The sequence below is a fragment of the Penicillium cataractarum genome (genome assembly GCF_028827025.1).
Source record: "Penicillium cataractarum strain IBT 29864 chromosome Unknown utg000002l, whole genome shotgun sequence".
Taxonomy (NCBI): Eukaryota; Fungi; Ascomycota; class Eurotiomycetes; order Eurotiales; family Aspergillaceae; genus Penicillium; species Penicillium cataractarum.
In genome coordinates, this window is record NW_026622738.1 from 568,844 (window position 1) to 586,417 (window position 17,574).

The 17,574-nt window shown below is 51.7% G+C and overlaps 4 protein-coding genes across 4 annotated transcripts; all 4 read right to left on the reverse strand.

Moving 5' to 3' along the window:
- Positions 1–123: 123 nt before the first annotated feature.
- N7496_002259 (uncharacterized protein) lies at positions 124–5,090 on the reverse strand (the record flags this gene model as incomplete). Its single annotated transcript, XM_056695190.1, has 10 exons — positions 124–1,051; positions 1,108–1,567; positions 1,615–1,712; positions 1,761–1,912; positions 1,971–2,546; positions 2,599–3,287; positions 3,339–3,520; positions 3,580–4,594; positions 4,663–4,824; positions 4,856–5,090. 10 exons carry the CDS (start codon positions 5,088–5,090, stop codon positions 124–126), a joined length of 4,497 nt encoding a protein of 1,498 aa, XP_056557402.1.
- Positions 5,091–5,500: 410 nt separating this feature from the next.
- Positions 5,501–7,101, reverse strand: N7496_002260 (putative UDP-galactose transporter; the record flags this gene model as incomplete). The annotated part of the gene is made up of 4 exons (XM_056695191.1): positions 5,501–5,812; positions 5,873–6,853; positions 6,926–6,955; positions 7,033–7,101. 4 exons carry the CDS (start codon positions 7,099–7,101, stop codon positions 5,501–5,503), a joined length of 1,392 nt encoding a protein of 463 aa, XP_056557403.1.
- Positions 7,102–8,562: 1,461 nt separating this feature from the next.
- N7496_002261 (uncharacterized protein) lies at positions 8,563–10,814 on the reverse strand (the record flags this gene model as incomplete). Its single annotated transcript, XM_056695192.1, has 2 exons — positions 8,563–8,858; positions 8,912–10,814. The coding sequence occupies 2 exons, from the start codon at positions 10,812–10,814 to the stop codon at positions 8,563–8,565; spliced, it is 2,199 nt and encodes a 732-aa protein (XP_056557404.1).
- A 3,540-nt stretch (positions 10,815–14,354) lies between these two features.
- Positions 14,355–16,317, reverse strand: N7496_002262 (uncharacterized protein; the record flags this gene model as incomplete). The annotated part of the gene is made up of 7 exons (XM_056695193.1): positions 14,355–14,820; positions 14,871–15,012; positions 15,070–15,343; positions 15,403–15,601; positions 15,667–15,689; positions 15,750–15,791; positions 15,850–16,317. The coding sequence occupies 7 exons, from the start codon at positions 16,315–16,317 to the stop codon at positions 14,355–14,357; spliced, it is 1,614 nt and encodes a 537-aa protein (XP_056557405.1).
- Positions 16,318–17,574: the final 1,257 nt, after the last annotated feature.

Here is a 17,574-nt window from a genome sequence, read left to right on the forward strand (position 1 = left end):
AGAGGGCGTATCCATGTTCTTAGAGAACAATATCATCCGTACAAATAAACATACAAGCTGTCGGTCTCCTCAGTGAATAAACATAGTCGTATCTCAATCGAGGAGTGCCTCAAGAAACCTTGCCTAATAATGATTAATAACGCCCTTGAACTCCTCCAGCAAGAGTCGATCAACATCGTCCCAGCCAGATGAACTGTTGGTCAGTGTTCGATGCGCGTGGTCTTTTGACGTCAGATCAACAGCGGACAATGGCTCCAGTTGGGTGAGGGTGTGTCTCATATTGAGTGCGGGGAGTAAACATTTTGGAGACGGCAATCTTTCGGCTCGTTCAAGAATTCTTGCTTCGTACGCTCGGCAGAAACTCCTCGAATTGCGGGTTAAATGGTTGGTCGGGTTGCCACTTGCAGTTGGAGGAGGCGCAGTGGTGATGGAGCTTCCGATGTCTTCGGGATGAGTGAAGATGTCTTGTCCCGGTTCGGGGGTGGAGTCATCTGAGATTTCGATGATGTCTCGAGGTTCGGGAGTTTGGAGGAGCTGGGGCTTGTCTGGTTTATTCTCTCCTTGTTTTTGCTCGACTCCGGGAGTTGGACCATCAAAGACGTTGTCGCTTTCTTGACGAGGCTTAGAATCTGCCGGACGTATACCTGATCCCGATCCTTGTAGAATGTAGGAAAGAGGCGGCAAGTCGTCAAAGCTATCGTCATCAAAGTCACTGTAGACCGTCTCTGGCTGCTCCATTGGCTTCTCCCCTTTGGTGGTCATGGCAGATCGATTGGTCGTGCCTTGACTGGAGACTCGTCTCGCAAGAGGCAATTCCGGGGGTTTTGACTGTAGGGAGTCTTTCCCTTTTCTCGCAGCAGTCAACTTGGCAGTCTCTTTCGCTGGCTTCTTTGCTTTCCCGACATCTGCCGTCTTGTCCCGTTTCGTGATTGCAGCCGAGAGAGTCAATTGATTGAGTTTCCCTGCTTTGTGGTTCGAAGCCGCTCGCTTTCTGGGTTTGCGTGGCTTGCGTGGCTTCTCCAGGCCCTCCCGACAACAGAAATGCTTGCAACTATATCCGTGAGCAACGATCTCGGTTGATGGAAATAAGAAATGAGAGCTCCATACCTCGTCTTGTCTCGGCACTTGTGACTACAAGCCCAGTTTCCATTCGAGAGCCGGATGGGCTCAGGCTCATCGTCATCGTAATCTTGCTGGTCCATTGCTGCTGCCCAATCGTTGCCGTGTTTCTGCGACTTTTCTGGTGCTCCCTGGGAAGAGGAACTATCGTGAATCAAGAACCAGTCATTGTCATCAATTGGAATTTTCAAAGACTCGTCTGGCTGCTTGGTTTTGCTTGAGCTCTCCGCGACAATCAGGAAATCCTCTGCTTGCAGGTCGTCACCATCGAATGTATCTGGGGCTGCATAAGGCCTAGGCGGGCTTTTGGGTATATCCCAGATACTGCCACGAGTTTCAGTCAAAGTGGGACGCTCTGCGGCTCCTGACTGGGCTCCTCGAGATGGGGGCTTCGAGAATAGATGCGATGGCAGATCAGGCTTGATCTCAGCTCGCCTGGCAGTTCCAGCTAGGCAATGTTAGCGAAACTCGTTAGCACAAGACTTCCGAGCTCACCGATATCATCGCACATCACATGGCAGATAATGAATTGATCGGTAGCATTCATGTCTGCAATCAGCGTAGCATCAACGCCGTCTTGAAGCTTGCTAGCACTAAAACTTGTCAGCTTGATGTAGGCAGACGGCATGTAGGGTACTCACCCCACGCGGCGAAAATCAACTAATCGACCATCTGATGTTTCCGTCAAGCAGCAAACATAGACTGACTTTCGCTGAAAGAAGCCGGGAATCTTGTCATTCATGAAAGCAACGTCAATCTTAAACCGAACTTTGACAATTCCCTTCTTCGACTCCTGGGATTCAAAGTCAGTCATACATAGCTTGAACCCGAGAACAGCAAGAGACCCCCACCGTAGAAACGACTTTCATAGTCACCCTCAACTTCGGAAAATCCTTCAATCTCGCCAACAATTTCACTCCAAATGGCGGGTTCTTGCTCAAAACCATGTCAATCCGCGGTGCTTCTGTAGCTTCAAGCTCCTCGATATCCGTGATCCCAGCAGCGGCCAGTTTTCGAACAGCCACTACACCAATCTGCTCAATCTGCTTCATTTGAAGCGGAGAATGGTCCCAGACTTTGGCGCCGAAGCTACGCGCCAATTCAAGTGCATTTCGAGCGGCGACTGAATCTTCTCGGGCAATCAGACAGTCGATCACGCAGCGAATGAGTCGGTTTACGTGAGCGAACACGAGGGTTTTGTCTTGTTGGAACGTGAACGTGTGCTTCTGGAGTTGATCGCTGGCTGGGAAGTCGAGTGCGCCGAGCTCGGATTGGAGAAGAAGAGAGATCTTGTGGGATGGCAGAGCTAGATCAACTTTGATCGGATAGCGAATCCCTGGATCCTTGTTGATCTCACGGTAGAGTGTCTTTTCGCCGGCTTTGAGACGGATCTCGTGGAACTCTTCGGCTTGGACGATGACATCGAACTATTTCTGTTAGATCGACATGGAAGTTTGGACAAAAGTAAGGTGTACTCACAATCTGCGGTAGATCTGCCTGAGCCTTAAGAGACAGCAGTTTTTTCATAGTTTCGAAGCGAACATAATACCGGGCCATGGCATCTCCAAACGGAGTTGAGCAAAGCTTTTCCTTCTCGACAAGACCACACTCCTGGAGGAGCTTGATGTCCTTTTCGCAAATTTGTCGAAGCAACTCATCCTCATCTTCTTGGCTAGCCCCCTCCTTGAGCTTGTAGTAGGTAGGATTCCGACGCTGCCGCACAAACAGAAACGTACCCGCAAGCCACTTGGTCGCTGATTGAACATCTGTCACGTTCCCCAGACCAATCTCCGCATTCAAGTGCTCAATGAGATTTAAATGCAGGCAGCTCTCTAGACTCTCGGATCCGGAAACTAGTCTCTCATAGTGGGCAACTCGCTCCTTTCGAGTAAGTATGACTGCCGTTGCGCTGTCGTCGAATTGAGGCCGTCCTGCTCGGCCGAGCATTTGCATCATCTCCAGGTCGGAATATTCCTTGCATCCGCCATCTTGCCAGCTAACGGTGTTTTTGATGATCACTAGCTGACATGGTAGGTTGACGCCAACAGCGAGGGTCGACGTGCAACAAATGACGCTAATTTGCCCTTCCAGGAAGCTTTTTTCCACCATGTGTCGGTCAGCGGCACTGAGGCCGGCATGGTGGAATGCGACTCCGGCAGTGATCGTTGCTATAAATTGTCAATATTCTGACTTCAGTCCCAATACGGTTGCAAACTAACCTTTTAGATCATCATTACTAGCTTCAATGCGCTTTCCTGGGGCCTTCCAAAGTCGAGCCGGCGGATTGGTCACGGTCCAGAGCTTTGCGAGCTCTTTAGCCGTTGAGACGGATGAGTTCCTGGTACAGCAGAACACCATGATAGGCTTGTGACAAGAATGCTTGCCGATGACTTCGGGCAGCCTGCAAAATTCATTATTAGCATGACAACCTCTTTCTCGAAGTTCTTAGACTCGACTCACTTGGTGCCGCAGACTTTGTCAAAAGCAAAGTCATTCCCCGGCGATTGATACCCATACACAAACTTCTGCAACTTGACCGGCCGAAAGTCCTCCCCAAAATGCTCACGATGCGCAGGAACATGTTGATTAGTCGCATCCCTACCAAGCCACGTAGCAATATCCTCTGAATTCGGCACAGTCGCACTCAGCGCCACAAAGCGCACATTCGATCCGATATTCTTCATCCGCGATACAAGCGCTTCTAGCGTAGCACCACGAGTCTCCTTGAGAATATGAACCTCATCAATCAGAAACAACTTGACAAGTTGCATCAGCCTCATATGATCCTTCCACTTGCGCGTCATGCTGTCCCACTTCTCAGGCGTCGTGATAATAATCTGACTACTCTGGATACCACGCAGCTGCGTATGATCCGTGTCACCGGTCAACTCGGCGCATTTCAAATCCAGCGCTGCAAATTTGGTACTCCAGTCTCGGAACCGCTCGGAGCAGAGAGACTTTGTTGGTGCTTGGTAGACCACTTTGAAGCGCTCGTCTTTCAGGACGTTTAGGAGTCTGCAGATAGCGAGCTCCATGGCGACGGTCTTTCCGCTTCCTGTCGGTGCGGCGAGGACTATGTTGTCGTTTGTGTTGTAGACGGGGTGGAAGCATTTGGATTGGATTGCGTTGAATAATGGGAAGGGATACATGGAGCGATATTTCTCGGGTAGTTCGTTCACCGAGACTAGGACAATGCCTCGTACTGATATGGGGAGTTGGCCAAATGGTGGGTTGCCTTGGTTTCGATGGCCACTTGCGGGTGTAAGAATACTGGGGTGAGAGGTAAGCGGCTGCTGTGGCGAGTGTTGGACTGGTCCATCCCGTTGTGCGTCGGTTCTGGGTTCCAATTGTCCTTGACTCCGCCACGATTGTTCCTTCCTTTGATGCATCATCCTCAAAGGACTCGAGTGTGGAGCAGAAGTTGAACCTGTCTGGCTAGATTCCAGTCCACGAAGAGGTGTTGTGTGAGTGAAGGCTGGATGTACCAGTCAGCTTCGCAGTGCTTGTGTACTTATCCTGGGTTGATATCGAGTAGACACTCACAGTCAAAGAACCGGGACTTCTGCGGCAGCACATCTTGGTAGTTCGGACTAGCAAATATCTCCTCTTCGGGTGAAGGATGGGAAGATTCAGGATTCGACGATTGGAATATGCTACGGTTCTTCTGCTGTGCGAGCAGTTCAAGATCTGGAGAGATGTGAGCCACTGGCGCAACCATGAATTGGAATTGATTTACCGAAAGCATCCAAATGGACGTCCTCCTCAAGCCCTGACGAGATACCTGTCTGGATTGATGAGGGTCCTTGCTGAACCAAGGTGGGATATCCCGGCCACTGTGAGCCCTCGATCAACCTCTGGTCGATGAACCCCGGTCTACTGGCCTGGTGAGAGCTAGCAGACGCGGGGTCAATTCGGCGCCTTTTGGGCGAGTGCTGGAAGTTTCTCGAATGAATGAAGGGATTACGCTTCATGATGAGAGATATGGAGTTCGAAGGTCATGAGCGTGAGGGAGATTTGTGTGGGATGAGGTGAAATGGGATACCTAAAGCCGGAAGTCGGGCACGTGGATAGTCCCGTGCCAGCGACATCAAACAAGCACTGGAACTACAGTCGGGGGTATATGGTATAATTTCATTGCTTCGTATATATGCATACATGACCGAAAGTCTCATCGACTTATCAACGTTATACAACACGCTCATACGCAAATCGATCCAAACCCACAGACGGTCAGGCCAAATGCTAAAAGAGCCACATCCAAAGATTCATTGCGGATAGCGGTCTTACCGTATCCATCAGGTATCCAAAAGTCATATCTCCATAAAAACATCAAATAGACAGTTGGCTGGGAAAGCCAGACCAATCTTGTTTCGTTGGACAACTACTCCTTTTCAAAGTAGTGGGCTCCGCTAGGGTTCCGGCTGGAGCTCACCCGTGTGTGACCCGGGTTCGGCGATGTTGGGCGAGAAGATGACATGCCGTCAGACAAGAAGGGAGTGGTCGGCAACTTGATGGAAATCTCGTCGGGGGGGCCTCCCACGGGGGATCCATTGTCGTTGCCAGAGTCCTTCTCATAGTTGTCGATGCGAATTGGAGGTGGCCGCATTCCACCCACCTTGGCTACAGCAGGGCTGAAAGCTGGATTACCATAGTAGTGAGTGGCCACCAAGACTGCAGCAGCGCCCAAGAAGAACTATACATTGTTTATCAGTATATTTCGACATCTCAATCGAATCGTGACGTGTGAACTCACGCTAGCTGTCAACTCAAAGTCAAAGAGCCAAATGCTTCCAACTATGCTGAGAATGAGACTGGTGGTCGTAGCCAGGCACCGGGGATCCCGTTGCGTATGGCTGAGAGAAAAGGTGGAGATAATACCACCTAAAGCCTGGATCACAATTGTGGCCCAGACTGTCCAGTTATAACCCTGGAAGAAGCCGTCATTGGCGATCCGCTCGCCATCCCGGAATACAACACCAATGAAGAGCGCCGGGAAAACGGAGTAGATGGCCAATTGCACGTTGCGCACCCACAAGGAGATGTGGTTGGAGCTATCCTTGAGGACCTTCTCAAAGTAGACACCGCCCATACCCGAGGCAAGCGCAGCACCAATAACTGCAAGCAACCCCACGGTGTGATTCAACCGTGGCTCGGCCGTGAGAATATCTTCCTCAATACCCTCATAGGTAGCAGATCGCTTGAGCATTTTGGCAGCAGCGCCACTGCCCTTCACAGCCTTCCATTCTTCCAAAGAACGGGGGAAGTGAAGGCGCGAGGCCTCATCGCGGAACGACAACTGCTCCGCACTCGCATCGGGAAATTGAATCAAGGCCACGCCAAGCAACAGAAGCAAGAGCAGACCCCACTTTCGAGGGGCAATACTCCGCCGAAGGGCCATCAGGCCAAAGATCGCCGTAGTCACAAACTGCAGTTGGAATGTAACCTGGAAAGTCGCCGCGCGCATGTTGGACAGCGCAATGTATTGGAGGGAGTTTGAGAGAACGCCGAGACCCGCAGGGATGGCCAGTTTCCAGCTATCCCCCGAGAGCACGGCGCTTGAGAGGGAGAAGAAGAGGGATGTGGCGGGCATAGAGGGGGGCGCGTTTTTCGAGACATCGTAAAGAGCCATTGTCAAGGCGATCGCTAGTTTAATGACTTCATTCAGGAAAACGGCGGTAGAGGTAAGGTATCGCTTGCCACCTGCGGGTGGCATAATTCGAGAATAGTGAGATAGCTAGATGCGAGAAACATTGAAACTTTAGCCTCCGCGTTCAATGAGAGCAGTACCATTCGCAAAGCGACTTACCAACACGAATCCAGTGGATTGCGCAGCAAGCTGCGACAGACAAAACCAAGGTCAGTGGGTCAATGTCAATGAACAAATTCCATCAGAGCTCTCCTCATCATCCATACCAATAACCAAGGGACATTTTTGGTCGAATCTCGTAGCCACGAAGGCTGGCGTTGTGTGCGGTCCCCCATGGTGACGAGTGTGTCGAAATACGTGTTCGCGCCCTGGGGTTGGATTTGGATGTATTCTCCGCAAAACGAGCACAAGACGGGACCCGCCTAGCTAAACAAATAGAAGGGGAGCGACGCAACAATCGCGAGGGTGAATATTCAGTGTAAGGAGCGACAAAAAAGAGCCAGGCAAGTGAAAGGCAAATGTAAAGGTTCAATTCCCACAAGCCAGAGCAGGGGAAAATCGAGGATCACCCGTCTAGGGCCCAGCGGCAGGGCTTCGGATGACGATCACGGCGGAGCTCCGTGCGAGGGTGGCTGGGATGGTTGCAGAAAGGAGAGGAACGGTAGTTCGGCCTTTTTGCAAACGCTGGTGGAACGGTCGCGGGACTGTCGGAGTTAAATAACGTAAAAGGAGTGGGCAGGACACAAAATGTCAAAGGCGAGGAAAATGGAGGGGGAAGCGCAAGGGGAGGGCCTCTTTTGAGGTCTCGGGATCTGGGGTATTGGCGGTGTGGATCACGGGGTTGAAGCAGTCACGAGTCCAGAACTTCAACCTTTCTGATTCCTTTGGGCATCGAAGCTTAAAATGGGTGTCAACTACGGATTATCCAGTCGCGTCTTTTGGTTGTGTATTCTGTCGACGCCTTGACTGGCCGACTATTGGGAGGCGTCTTTTTGGGCCCCAACCTTCCAGGAGCTTTTAACGCCTGACGTCAAGCCCACCAGTCCGCCTCCTTCCCCCCCCCCCCCAATCCGATGTCATCATTCGCCCATCTATCTTTTGCTAATGTCCTCGGAGAATGCAGCTATACTCCCTTAGTGAGGCAAGATTAGTTCACAGGCATCTGTTTGCCGCAGATCAAGTGCGTCTCTATCCAGTCGGCACCACCCCCGGCCAGCCACCGTCTCATTGGACTGGGGACCTGTATGCACGTCTGCCACACAAATTAGGGCTGGCCAGGCCAGGGCTGCTTTTCTAGAAGAACGAGGTTTACGTATGAGGTGGACATGTTTATGCACCATGCAAAATTTCGCAGTTGATTTGACAGGTAGCTTACTAGCTAATCAGGATAATGGAAACAAGGGGGGATCAAAGTCCTCCTCATAGATCAGAAAACCACCGAATGCAAAAAGTAAGGGAAAACATAGGAGCGGGTATATGAGAAGCCCACAAAATGGTGAACAGGTTAAGGAAAATAAGTAGATCAGAGAGTGGGTGACAAGAGTCAAAGCCGTCATTAAGACAAGATGAGGAAGATAGAACTCGGTAGTTCTAATGAACCAAAACAGGAATTACCAAAAACGCCCAGATGCAAAGATGATGGTGTAATAAAGTATGAAAAGATGGGTAATGTAAAGATGGTCGAGGATATCCACGGAAGACAAAAAAAAAGAGACGGTTATACATGAGGTCGAAAGGTAGGTGAGAAAAGGAAAATGGAAAGTGAATGTGTCGCGCATCGAGCTGCATATGCAACTCTAAAACACGGGGGCCACACTCGCCCGGTCGTGATTCCAATCAAAGTCGAATGACCAAGGCGGGAGGTCGTGTTTGCGCTGCGGCTCACCATTGCCGTTTAGCATGATAGCTTCGCTGCTATCAGTACGACGCCGGGAGTGCCGCTTCTGGTCCTCCGGGATGGCGGGGGAGGACCACGGGGAGGAGGCTTCGGCGAGGGTAGCGGTGAGAATCGGTGGATTGGGAGGGTTGGCGTAAGGGGTGAAGCACCGCTCGTGGCAGGTGATGGAAGACTTTCGGAATAGCCCGGACTGAACTGGGGCGAGGCAATCGGATTACCAGTTTTCTGTTCAGTATCAGAACCCGAACTCTGCGAGGGAGAACCGTCTTTGTCCATGTGAGTTGCACCTTGATCTGTCCGCGAATGGAACGGCGGGAACGCAGCGCTGAGGCGCAGGAAGGACGTATCGGAGCCGCAAAACGAGTCTCGCGACGGGCCCGAGGCCATCGAATTACGATCGGTTTCTGGCGCACCGTTGTTGTACTGGAAGATACTCGGTGTAATCTTGCCTTTTCGCTGACGCATCGCTTCGAGGAGATCCTGCTCCTGGCGGGTCACTGCGATGACTCTGCTTCGTCGATTGATCTCCTTCAATTCTTGAGGAGTACGGAGAGGCTGTTGTGGGAACTGGTTGAGGATATCGGGTTCGGCGATAATGGGAATGTGGCTGGACCGTTTGGAATTTGCGGTGCGGCGAGTGGTTGTTGATGACTTGCCGGTGGAGGCGATGGAAGTATGTCTGCGATTTGACTGACTACGTGTGTTGTTGGGATGAGATCCGCGGCTGCTGGTGGACGGCGCCCGGTCAACCTTTCTGACAATGGCAGCCTGGGCAGCGCGCGCAGTATAGATTTCCGGCTCATATTCACCGTACGTGGCCACGCTGCTTCGGCGAGAGTCTTTGGTGGCCTTGCCTTGCTGATTCACTGGTGTCTCCTCATCCTCATCTTCTGACGATGACAGGCAGAGAACACTGGAATTCTGCAAATCCTTGTTCCGCAAGGTGCTCTTGCTACTCTTTTTGCTGACCGCACTCTTTCCACCACGCGAGTTATTAGACTCGGTTGTCAAGGCACGATGGCGACTTGTCTCTTTCGGCTGCGTGGTCGGTATCAAATACAGATCTTTATTTTGGATGGGAGCTGGTGCTTGGCCTCTGCGAGCCGCGATTCCGGTTTCCGCAGGACGATGAGTATCGGGTTTCAGCTGCTCTCGACTGGTCGTATACACACTCGAGCGACTGAACAACGACCGTCGTCCGGCATATCGGTCCAGGGCAAGGTCAATCTCGCTCGTCCCCACAGTCCGCTCAAGCGGTTGATCATACCACTCGCCGTCCTTCGATTCGGGAATGGAAAGCAGATCGGAGCGGTCGCCGTTTAGCTTGGGACCTTCATTTGGAATGACCGATTTCCGCTGCGGCAGAGGCTCTCCAAACTTCTTCGCAGAGACACTTGCACCTCGGTCCATCCGGTTGGAGGGGTAGTCTGAAACGACGGTGGAGACCGGGGAAGGCGAGTTGGTCATACGCTGAGGTGACAGGAGTGGAGGGGCAGTATTTCGAGGTTTCGGGAAGAGGATCGACAGGTCAATGCGGGGAGGGCGCAGCTTGCGTTTGGAGTCCTTTTCCTTTTCTTGTTCCTTTGCTGCACTGCGAGATTGCTTGTACGTCACTTGAGGGTCCAGCCCCAGCTCATGACGGATATGAGGTTGCAGGCTGTGTTGTTTAGGAGTGGTCGGGCTGGATTTCGAGTTGGATTTGGTCGATTCTTTGGAGCTGAAATAGGAGAAAAGAGTGGATGAAGATCCGGATTGGTGGACCTTCTTGGAGGGCTTGGGCATTGGCGGTACTGGTTCTTGGGATCGATAGTTATGACCGAGCAACGGCGACGAGGCACGAACGCGGAGATTCGGAGGCGGGGCGATCGAGTCTCGAGACGAAGGAAATGCTGCGAACCCGGAATGCTGGTTCTGCTGTCTCGAGTTGCCGTCGGGGGTCCGAACGCTCTGTCGGCGGGATTTTTGCGACTTCTCCCATGCGGTCTGGGTATTAGGGAGAGGCAAGTCGGTGCCCAGGATGCGTTGTGCCTTGGAGGCTTTCCGCTCGACATAAGCAACCTCGTCGTGTTTCTCCATGGCTCCGGTCTTGAGGTGAGTTCGGCTGGAGGTTCGTAGAGGCACATGCACCGGAGAAGGGTCCCGAGGCGCCATTGAATTATTACAGAGCCGAAGAAGGTTGGTCACTAGGCATTGAAGTCGAGAGAGACCACGTAATTCGTCGCCTCGAGGGTGTGACGGGGGAGTCGTCGACTCTTCGAGAGAGATCCGAGCCGTTGAAAGTATTTAATAATTTCCCGGTCTTGATTCGAGGGGTAACTCCACTGTCGGAACGGTCAGCGATTCTGTAATTAGGTCCCAGTCTCCAGTCGAACCCGAGGGAAGCGTTGGGCGGTTCTCGCATGGGCCTCCACCACGTACCGTGTTCAGGGAAAGAGTAATGGGGAGAAATCAAGTATAACGGGGATGTAGGGAAACCACAAAGGGAGAAGAAATTCAAGCAACGAGAGAAAGGAGTAGGCAATCGAGGGCCCGGGGATCTTTTTTGTACAAGACGGAGATCGTCAGATCGATTGGTTCCTCCTCCCTCACTCCGCCTTTTTTTTTCTCTCCCTCCACTCACTAGCCACTTAAGTCGCTAACACCATCATCATCCCAGACTTTGCCAACAGTCTATCGGCCACTATGATTTCCCCCCAGCCCACTTTCATCACCAATAGGGGTGACCCACCCCTGCGCCCGTCTGCTCCTGCATGGACCACCCCGTGGACACTGGAAATAGACTCCAGCTTGCCTCCGACTGGAGTCATCGGGCCCTCGCACGGGTGTGTTTCATTTCGGCCGGTGGAGCACGGCATCCGTGAATGGGGCCTGCCATTGGAAGGCCAACCTGGTTCCTGACTTTGTTTCCCAGGATCACTGGATCAGAGGGAATGGCCCGCGATGGCCCACGAAATCGTGATGCGATCGACAGCCACTGCCCTCTTCGCGTCGACCAAACAAGCAAGTATCGACAGGCACCCACATCTCGCCTCCAAGTCAATTTTCACCAGAGTCGCTTCATTTGATTTGTGTTTAGCATCCTTGCAAGCCTGGTTCCTGGCGCACGGAGACCCATGGAACCCACGATGGGGACTTGGGTGCTAGGGGAAAATTGACTTCTCATGGATACTTGGGCTTGTACTCCGTAAAGCGGACGGAGTACGGAGTACAAAGTATATACGGAGGGTACGAACCTACGAGAACGGGATTCCTGCAGTTCCTGCATTATACTGGACAAACCCTCCTTTCAATGACTACAACGCTCCCCTCGGACATCAACGCTAATAATGCTCAGGAAATTACGCCAGGCATCATCCTTTCCCTCGTGTTCCCCCTTACTGCGGTTGACTTGCGGTAACCACGGGGGCAACCTTAAAATACACGTGTGGCCATACCTCATGCCCGTACGTACTCACTAGGGTCACGACTCGGGACACGGGATGTACAATCGAATAAAAACATGCGCTATCCTTGCCTACTAACTCGAAGCTTCACCGGCCTTTTTTTGTGTCAATTGTAGCCTACCTGGAGGTTTTGCCATTGATTTTGCATGGAAAGGGGCCAGCATTGATTCCACTAATCTACCCAGGCGCCTCGAACGCGCCCCGGCGTCCTTCTCGAGAAGCCCCCGTAAACCTAGGCGCCTCCCAAACTCCACTTAAGCTTCCTCTGCCTGGTCGGCAGTTCCATCATAGAGAGACCGTTCTAAACTTACCAGCAGACTGGTCCATCCCCTTTCTTTTTTTTTTCTTTTCTTCTTTTCCTCGATCCTGTCACTTTTTGTACGAAGTACTGTATTTAGAATCAAGCGGACTGTTGAAATCCGCGCCATTGGCCCGGTCACAAATCGTGATGGGGCTCTAGGTGCAATACTCGCCCGGCCGAACAAAAAGGAGAACTATGGAGCCAGTTCCCGTTGCTGTGTTTACTTTATTCGCCACAAACCCACAGGCCATCCCCTCGCACAACTCGATCTTTTTGACGGCCCATATTCGCCGGTAGCACCCTCCGATCGGGAGCGTCATCGCCTTCGCACGCGGAGACTACTACTCCCTCCACTTCGATGTGGCGCCTTGACAAATACTAGTAGCATCCTCGGGTTGTCGCGTCCTGACTGGTTTGCAAGGCAGAACGGCAATGATCGTCAGGTCCGTCGCTGGGCGCCAGGCAGTGACTGGTGACGAGGTACGTGTGCCGCCCACGTTAAGTATTTGATGTATTATTTTCCATGACAGACGCCTCTCGAGTCACGACAGAGCTCAAATCTTGCAAGTTGCTGGAAATGGCCCAGCTACGGCGCCCAGGCAAACGCCTGAAACAACGCCCACCCGGCAACCCATGGACCTGGACCCTACAAGAGTTTCTGACAGGATGACATGCCACTTTAGTCCACGGCACTTTCCCGGCGGTACCTAGACCGCACTTGAGTGGTTCCTTGTGAAGAGCCAACCTCGGCTTCGACCATCGAGATTCGGCAATCCTGTGAGACCCTAATATGGACCGGTTGTTTGAGACACCCATCACCACGTCCACGGCGACAGGGACTGTTTTCCTTTAGTGTGCTAGTTCGTCCAACCTCGAACCTGGTCCGAGCAAATCAAGTTCGATCTGGAGGTAGATCATCTGGCCGGGCAGCTCCGTTCATAAGCCTAGTGTGCCGTGTCTACAGTAAGGAAGCAAGCGTACATCAGACCCACCAGTGACGGAACGAGCTACGGTGGCACTCCGGGGCATTATTTTTGTTCGCTCGTCGAGATCGGGGGCTATTCTCAAGGCAGCAGACATATTATTGGCTCGTACGCGATCAGACTACTTAATCGCCCTGGCGTAATGGCATGCCCCTTTAGTCAGGCAACCAGGTACAATCTCGATCTGCATAGAATAGGGGTATATCCCGTAGGTCTACAGAAGTAAATATACCAGCTCATCACAGGGGCAAAAATCTACCATACACAACCACAATTAAATTTTGCCCGTTTTCCAGAATTCCTGTACTCCGTCTGTCCCCTCAAAACACATCAAGCCATACCCCCAAAAAACCACTATTGAACCCAAACGAACGGTTTGACAGCTGTAGGAGGCCACTCGAGCGCCCGCTAACCTCAATGGTCGGGTAAACTAGCGGCTAATGGTGCCCCAATAGTTCCACCCCAGTATACTAGACAATGCAAGCAATAGTTGTTTCTCCAGAGTTCCGAATAGTGCGTGCCCTGTGGGTATATTGTAGATCATGGATATGCACTATTGACGTTGAAGAATGGGGATTTCCTGGCTATGAGGGTTTGTGTCTGGTAACTGGTCCCAATGCGGTGGGAGTGGGATCCACTCGCTGCAAATCATTCATGGCTTGGGAAACGGTCTCGTAAGATTCAGAAGACTCAATTGAGCATTTTGCTACGGACAACGGTGCTGTCTGCAGGACGTGGGGAGGAGGTCAAAACTCCGTTTTCAATCTCCTACGATTCGGGCAAATACTGCAGCGGAAATCCGATTCATGGATTCGGTCTATCACTAGTGAATGATATCGATGGACTGGAAATGATAGATCTAGTTCAAAACAAAACGCTTTCTCTGGTGAGAATGAGAATCCGCCAGCAGATTCTCATCTGGAAATCTCCGCTTTCTCATCGTGCCCCGGACTATGCATGCTGATCATGCGGTCTTTGCCTTCTTCCGGGGTCCATCTTCGTCTGCTTCCTCGTCTGCGTCTCTTTTGATTGCACGCTCTGGGGTTGCAGCCTTCTCGGGCGTGGTCTCCTCAGGCGCAGTCTCCTCGGGCGCAGTCTCCTCGGGCGCAGTCTCCTCGGGCGCAGTCTCCTTGGGCGTAGGCTCCTCGGGCGTAGGCTCCTCGGGCGTAGGCTCCTCGGACGTGGGCTTCTCCAGCTTAATCTGCTCCAGCTTAATCTCCTTGGCCGCAGCTCTCTCGTCAAGTTCATCCTCGACCCATTGGGTGCCATATGCCCATTCCATATCCTCGTCACGTAGTCGGCAACCTCGGAACTGAATCTGAGTTGGCATCTGGGTGGGGATACCATGAGCCTTCTCGTTCGACTCGGGTGAGTTGATGAAAGTGACGTTGAGAGTTGCGCTTTTGATCATTAGCCGGGGCGAGCCGACGCTGTAGTAATAGTACCGATGACTTGCCCGTAGAATCCGGTGTCGATGAACCGGGAGGAAACCGTATTCCTTCTCCATCCACAGATGGTTGGAAAGGCGAGGACATCGTCCCAGGAACTGTCGAACTCGTCGCCGTTCTTGCTCTCCGGGGCCCAGGGTGTGTGGAAGGTGTGGAAGATGAGACAGCGTTGCTCTGTGTATCTTGTTAGCTGAGATGGTTTCAATCATCGTATAGGTGTGGCATGCATACCGGGCAAGGTGGTGATTTTGTTGGTCACAATGTAGATGTGACGGAACATGTCCAGGATCGCCTTCTTGATCTCCACGGAGGACTTGTAATCCTCCATTGGATCGTGAAAGTCCGGCTTCTCCCCCCTCCGGTCAGAGCACCCACGACTTCCACTGTAGTCGATGGAGATGGTATATGTCTCGTAGACTTCCAACGGACGAGCTGCGTCCTTGACGATTATGAACTGAAGTCCCAGCAGCTCACGTTTCATCAGAGACTCAACGAACTTATTCTCCTTCGCGCAAGTCAGCCAATGTAGGTGAGATGTATCAACTTCATCGAGATGTAACTTACGAGATGATCGAGAATGTCGTCCGTATTCTTGTCTCTGTTTCTCTCCATCACCGGGACGCGTCCCCAGTCCAACTGCAGTGGGTAGGCCTCCTCCGGCTCGGCCCCGTTGTTCAGGAAGTGGTCTTCGAAACTGAACTTCTCATCGCTGAAGCAGATGGGAAGATCCCGTACTCCGAAAGAACTCAGGGGCAGAAGTTCTCTGTCAAATGTGAGGTTAGAGAGATGATTGCGAGTGATGTGATGTGAAATCTGGAAAACACGAACCGACTGAAGAAGATGGTCGAAATCTGCAAGACCACCTGTCAGCATCTGATTCATTTCGGATCGAGAAGTGGTAGATTCCATACCATTGTGTGCAGCACCACCTTCAGCAACTCGATGCTGGTTCTCTGTCGATTTGTTAGAATCATGTCATCCCCTTCGATCAGAACATCAGATAGCACGTACGACCACCGGGAAATGATGAATGTTCGCCTCTACCTCAGTTGGGCATCGGTGAACGGGGGGATATGCCTGTCGAGGCTTCTCGTAGAATGTCGAAACCGCCTGTGCTCTGTATCCATCAGGGCAACCATCTCTGGTCTCCATCTGGCACTTTTCCAGTCTTTCGATCTCGGCCTCCAGTCGTTTCTTCTCTGCCACTACCTTTTGCTTCTTGGCCTCGAGGTACTCCCACATGACAAATTCATCGATCTTGCTGAGATCATCGGCCTCACTGTAATCATCCGTCTCACTGAGACCAGTCGTCTCACTCGGATCAGTCATCATACTGAATTGATTCATCGTGACTTTTCCAGAAAGCTGTAGATTGGGGTTTGCGGTTGACGATGAACGGACAATTTGTAAAAGACTTGGAGGGGGAGAGGACAGGATTGGGGGAGGTGGAGGGCATTTCAGTACCAGTTTAGGCGCCATTGCTGGTGGTGATGGTGGTTGAGGTTGTCTCTGCCTTGGGAGGCAGCCTTCACGTAACAGGCACGACGTGGTTCACCTGAGGGATTGGCACGTGCCTGTCTTCGACCCCCCTCTCAAGGCAGCCTCGAGAGATCTCGTGACAGCCTCTCCAAGGCAAACATGGTCAATTTAATCTTGGACAAGGTATCTGCGCTTGATGACTGGGAGTTCATCCTGCCTGCCTTTCTGGCAATCCCACCAGGCATCATATCAAGTAGGAAGGCATGGCACCTAATGAACAGCGCAGATTGGGCATCATGGTAGCCGAGTGTAATGGACATGTGGGTTTGTGAATGATGTATCTCCAATACAGGAATTGCAGGCGTAAACATTCTGGGTGATAGTAGGGACATATATCCATCTTGTTTATCAAAATCGTATTTTGAAGCCTTGAGAGATGTTACAGTTCGCCCCCAGGGCCACAAAACCAGACAATCCAAAAGACTGATACGACAGACCTCATGTTCCATCATGTCGGGCCCCAGGAATAGCAAGGTTGGCGGAAGCACTGCAAGCGGAAGTGTCACTCGAGCAAGTCATTGTTGTACCGTTCAAATCAAAATTTCAGTTTGCTCGAACGGAAGAGCCATGGTTATAACGCCGGCTTCTTCCACTTTTCGAGAGCTTAGACAACTCAGCCCTGCTTCCTGAAGCCAGTATATGTGACTCGACCACCAATAGATTGATACCTCAAGATCCACATGGCAAATTCAGTCAGCATTCTCTTGACTCTTTTCGAGAATTGCAACTGTCAATGGGTAGAAGGCTGGATTTATCCTAACGATGACAGTCGACATTGTCCTTGGGGTGCGACTCTTTTAACTGGTAGACTGTAGAGTTGCAAGATAAGATGCGTCGGGTTATTCGAGTTCACCAGCAACTGCACTTGCCCGAAGGTCCCGTTTTATCTCACAAAAATTTCCTGATTGAACGGGATAATCAATGCCTCAAGGATCCCTGTGCATGCCCATTTTCACAGAGTAGCCATAGGTATAGACTAGAAATATAGTGGCTCCATATGTTCTGCTTGTGCAAGTTTGTTGAGCCTCAAGGATCGATCATCGATTATATATTGTCCGGTCTATTCGGCTGCAGGTCAGTACTATATACCGAATCTCCGGGTAGAACTGGTTAAACCATCTTTCAACTTTAGGTGGGCAGGGGTGCGACGGGAGAATAGGGTACCTGCAGGTGACGTACATGGTACATGTTGTAAAC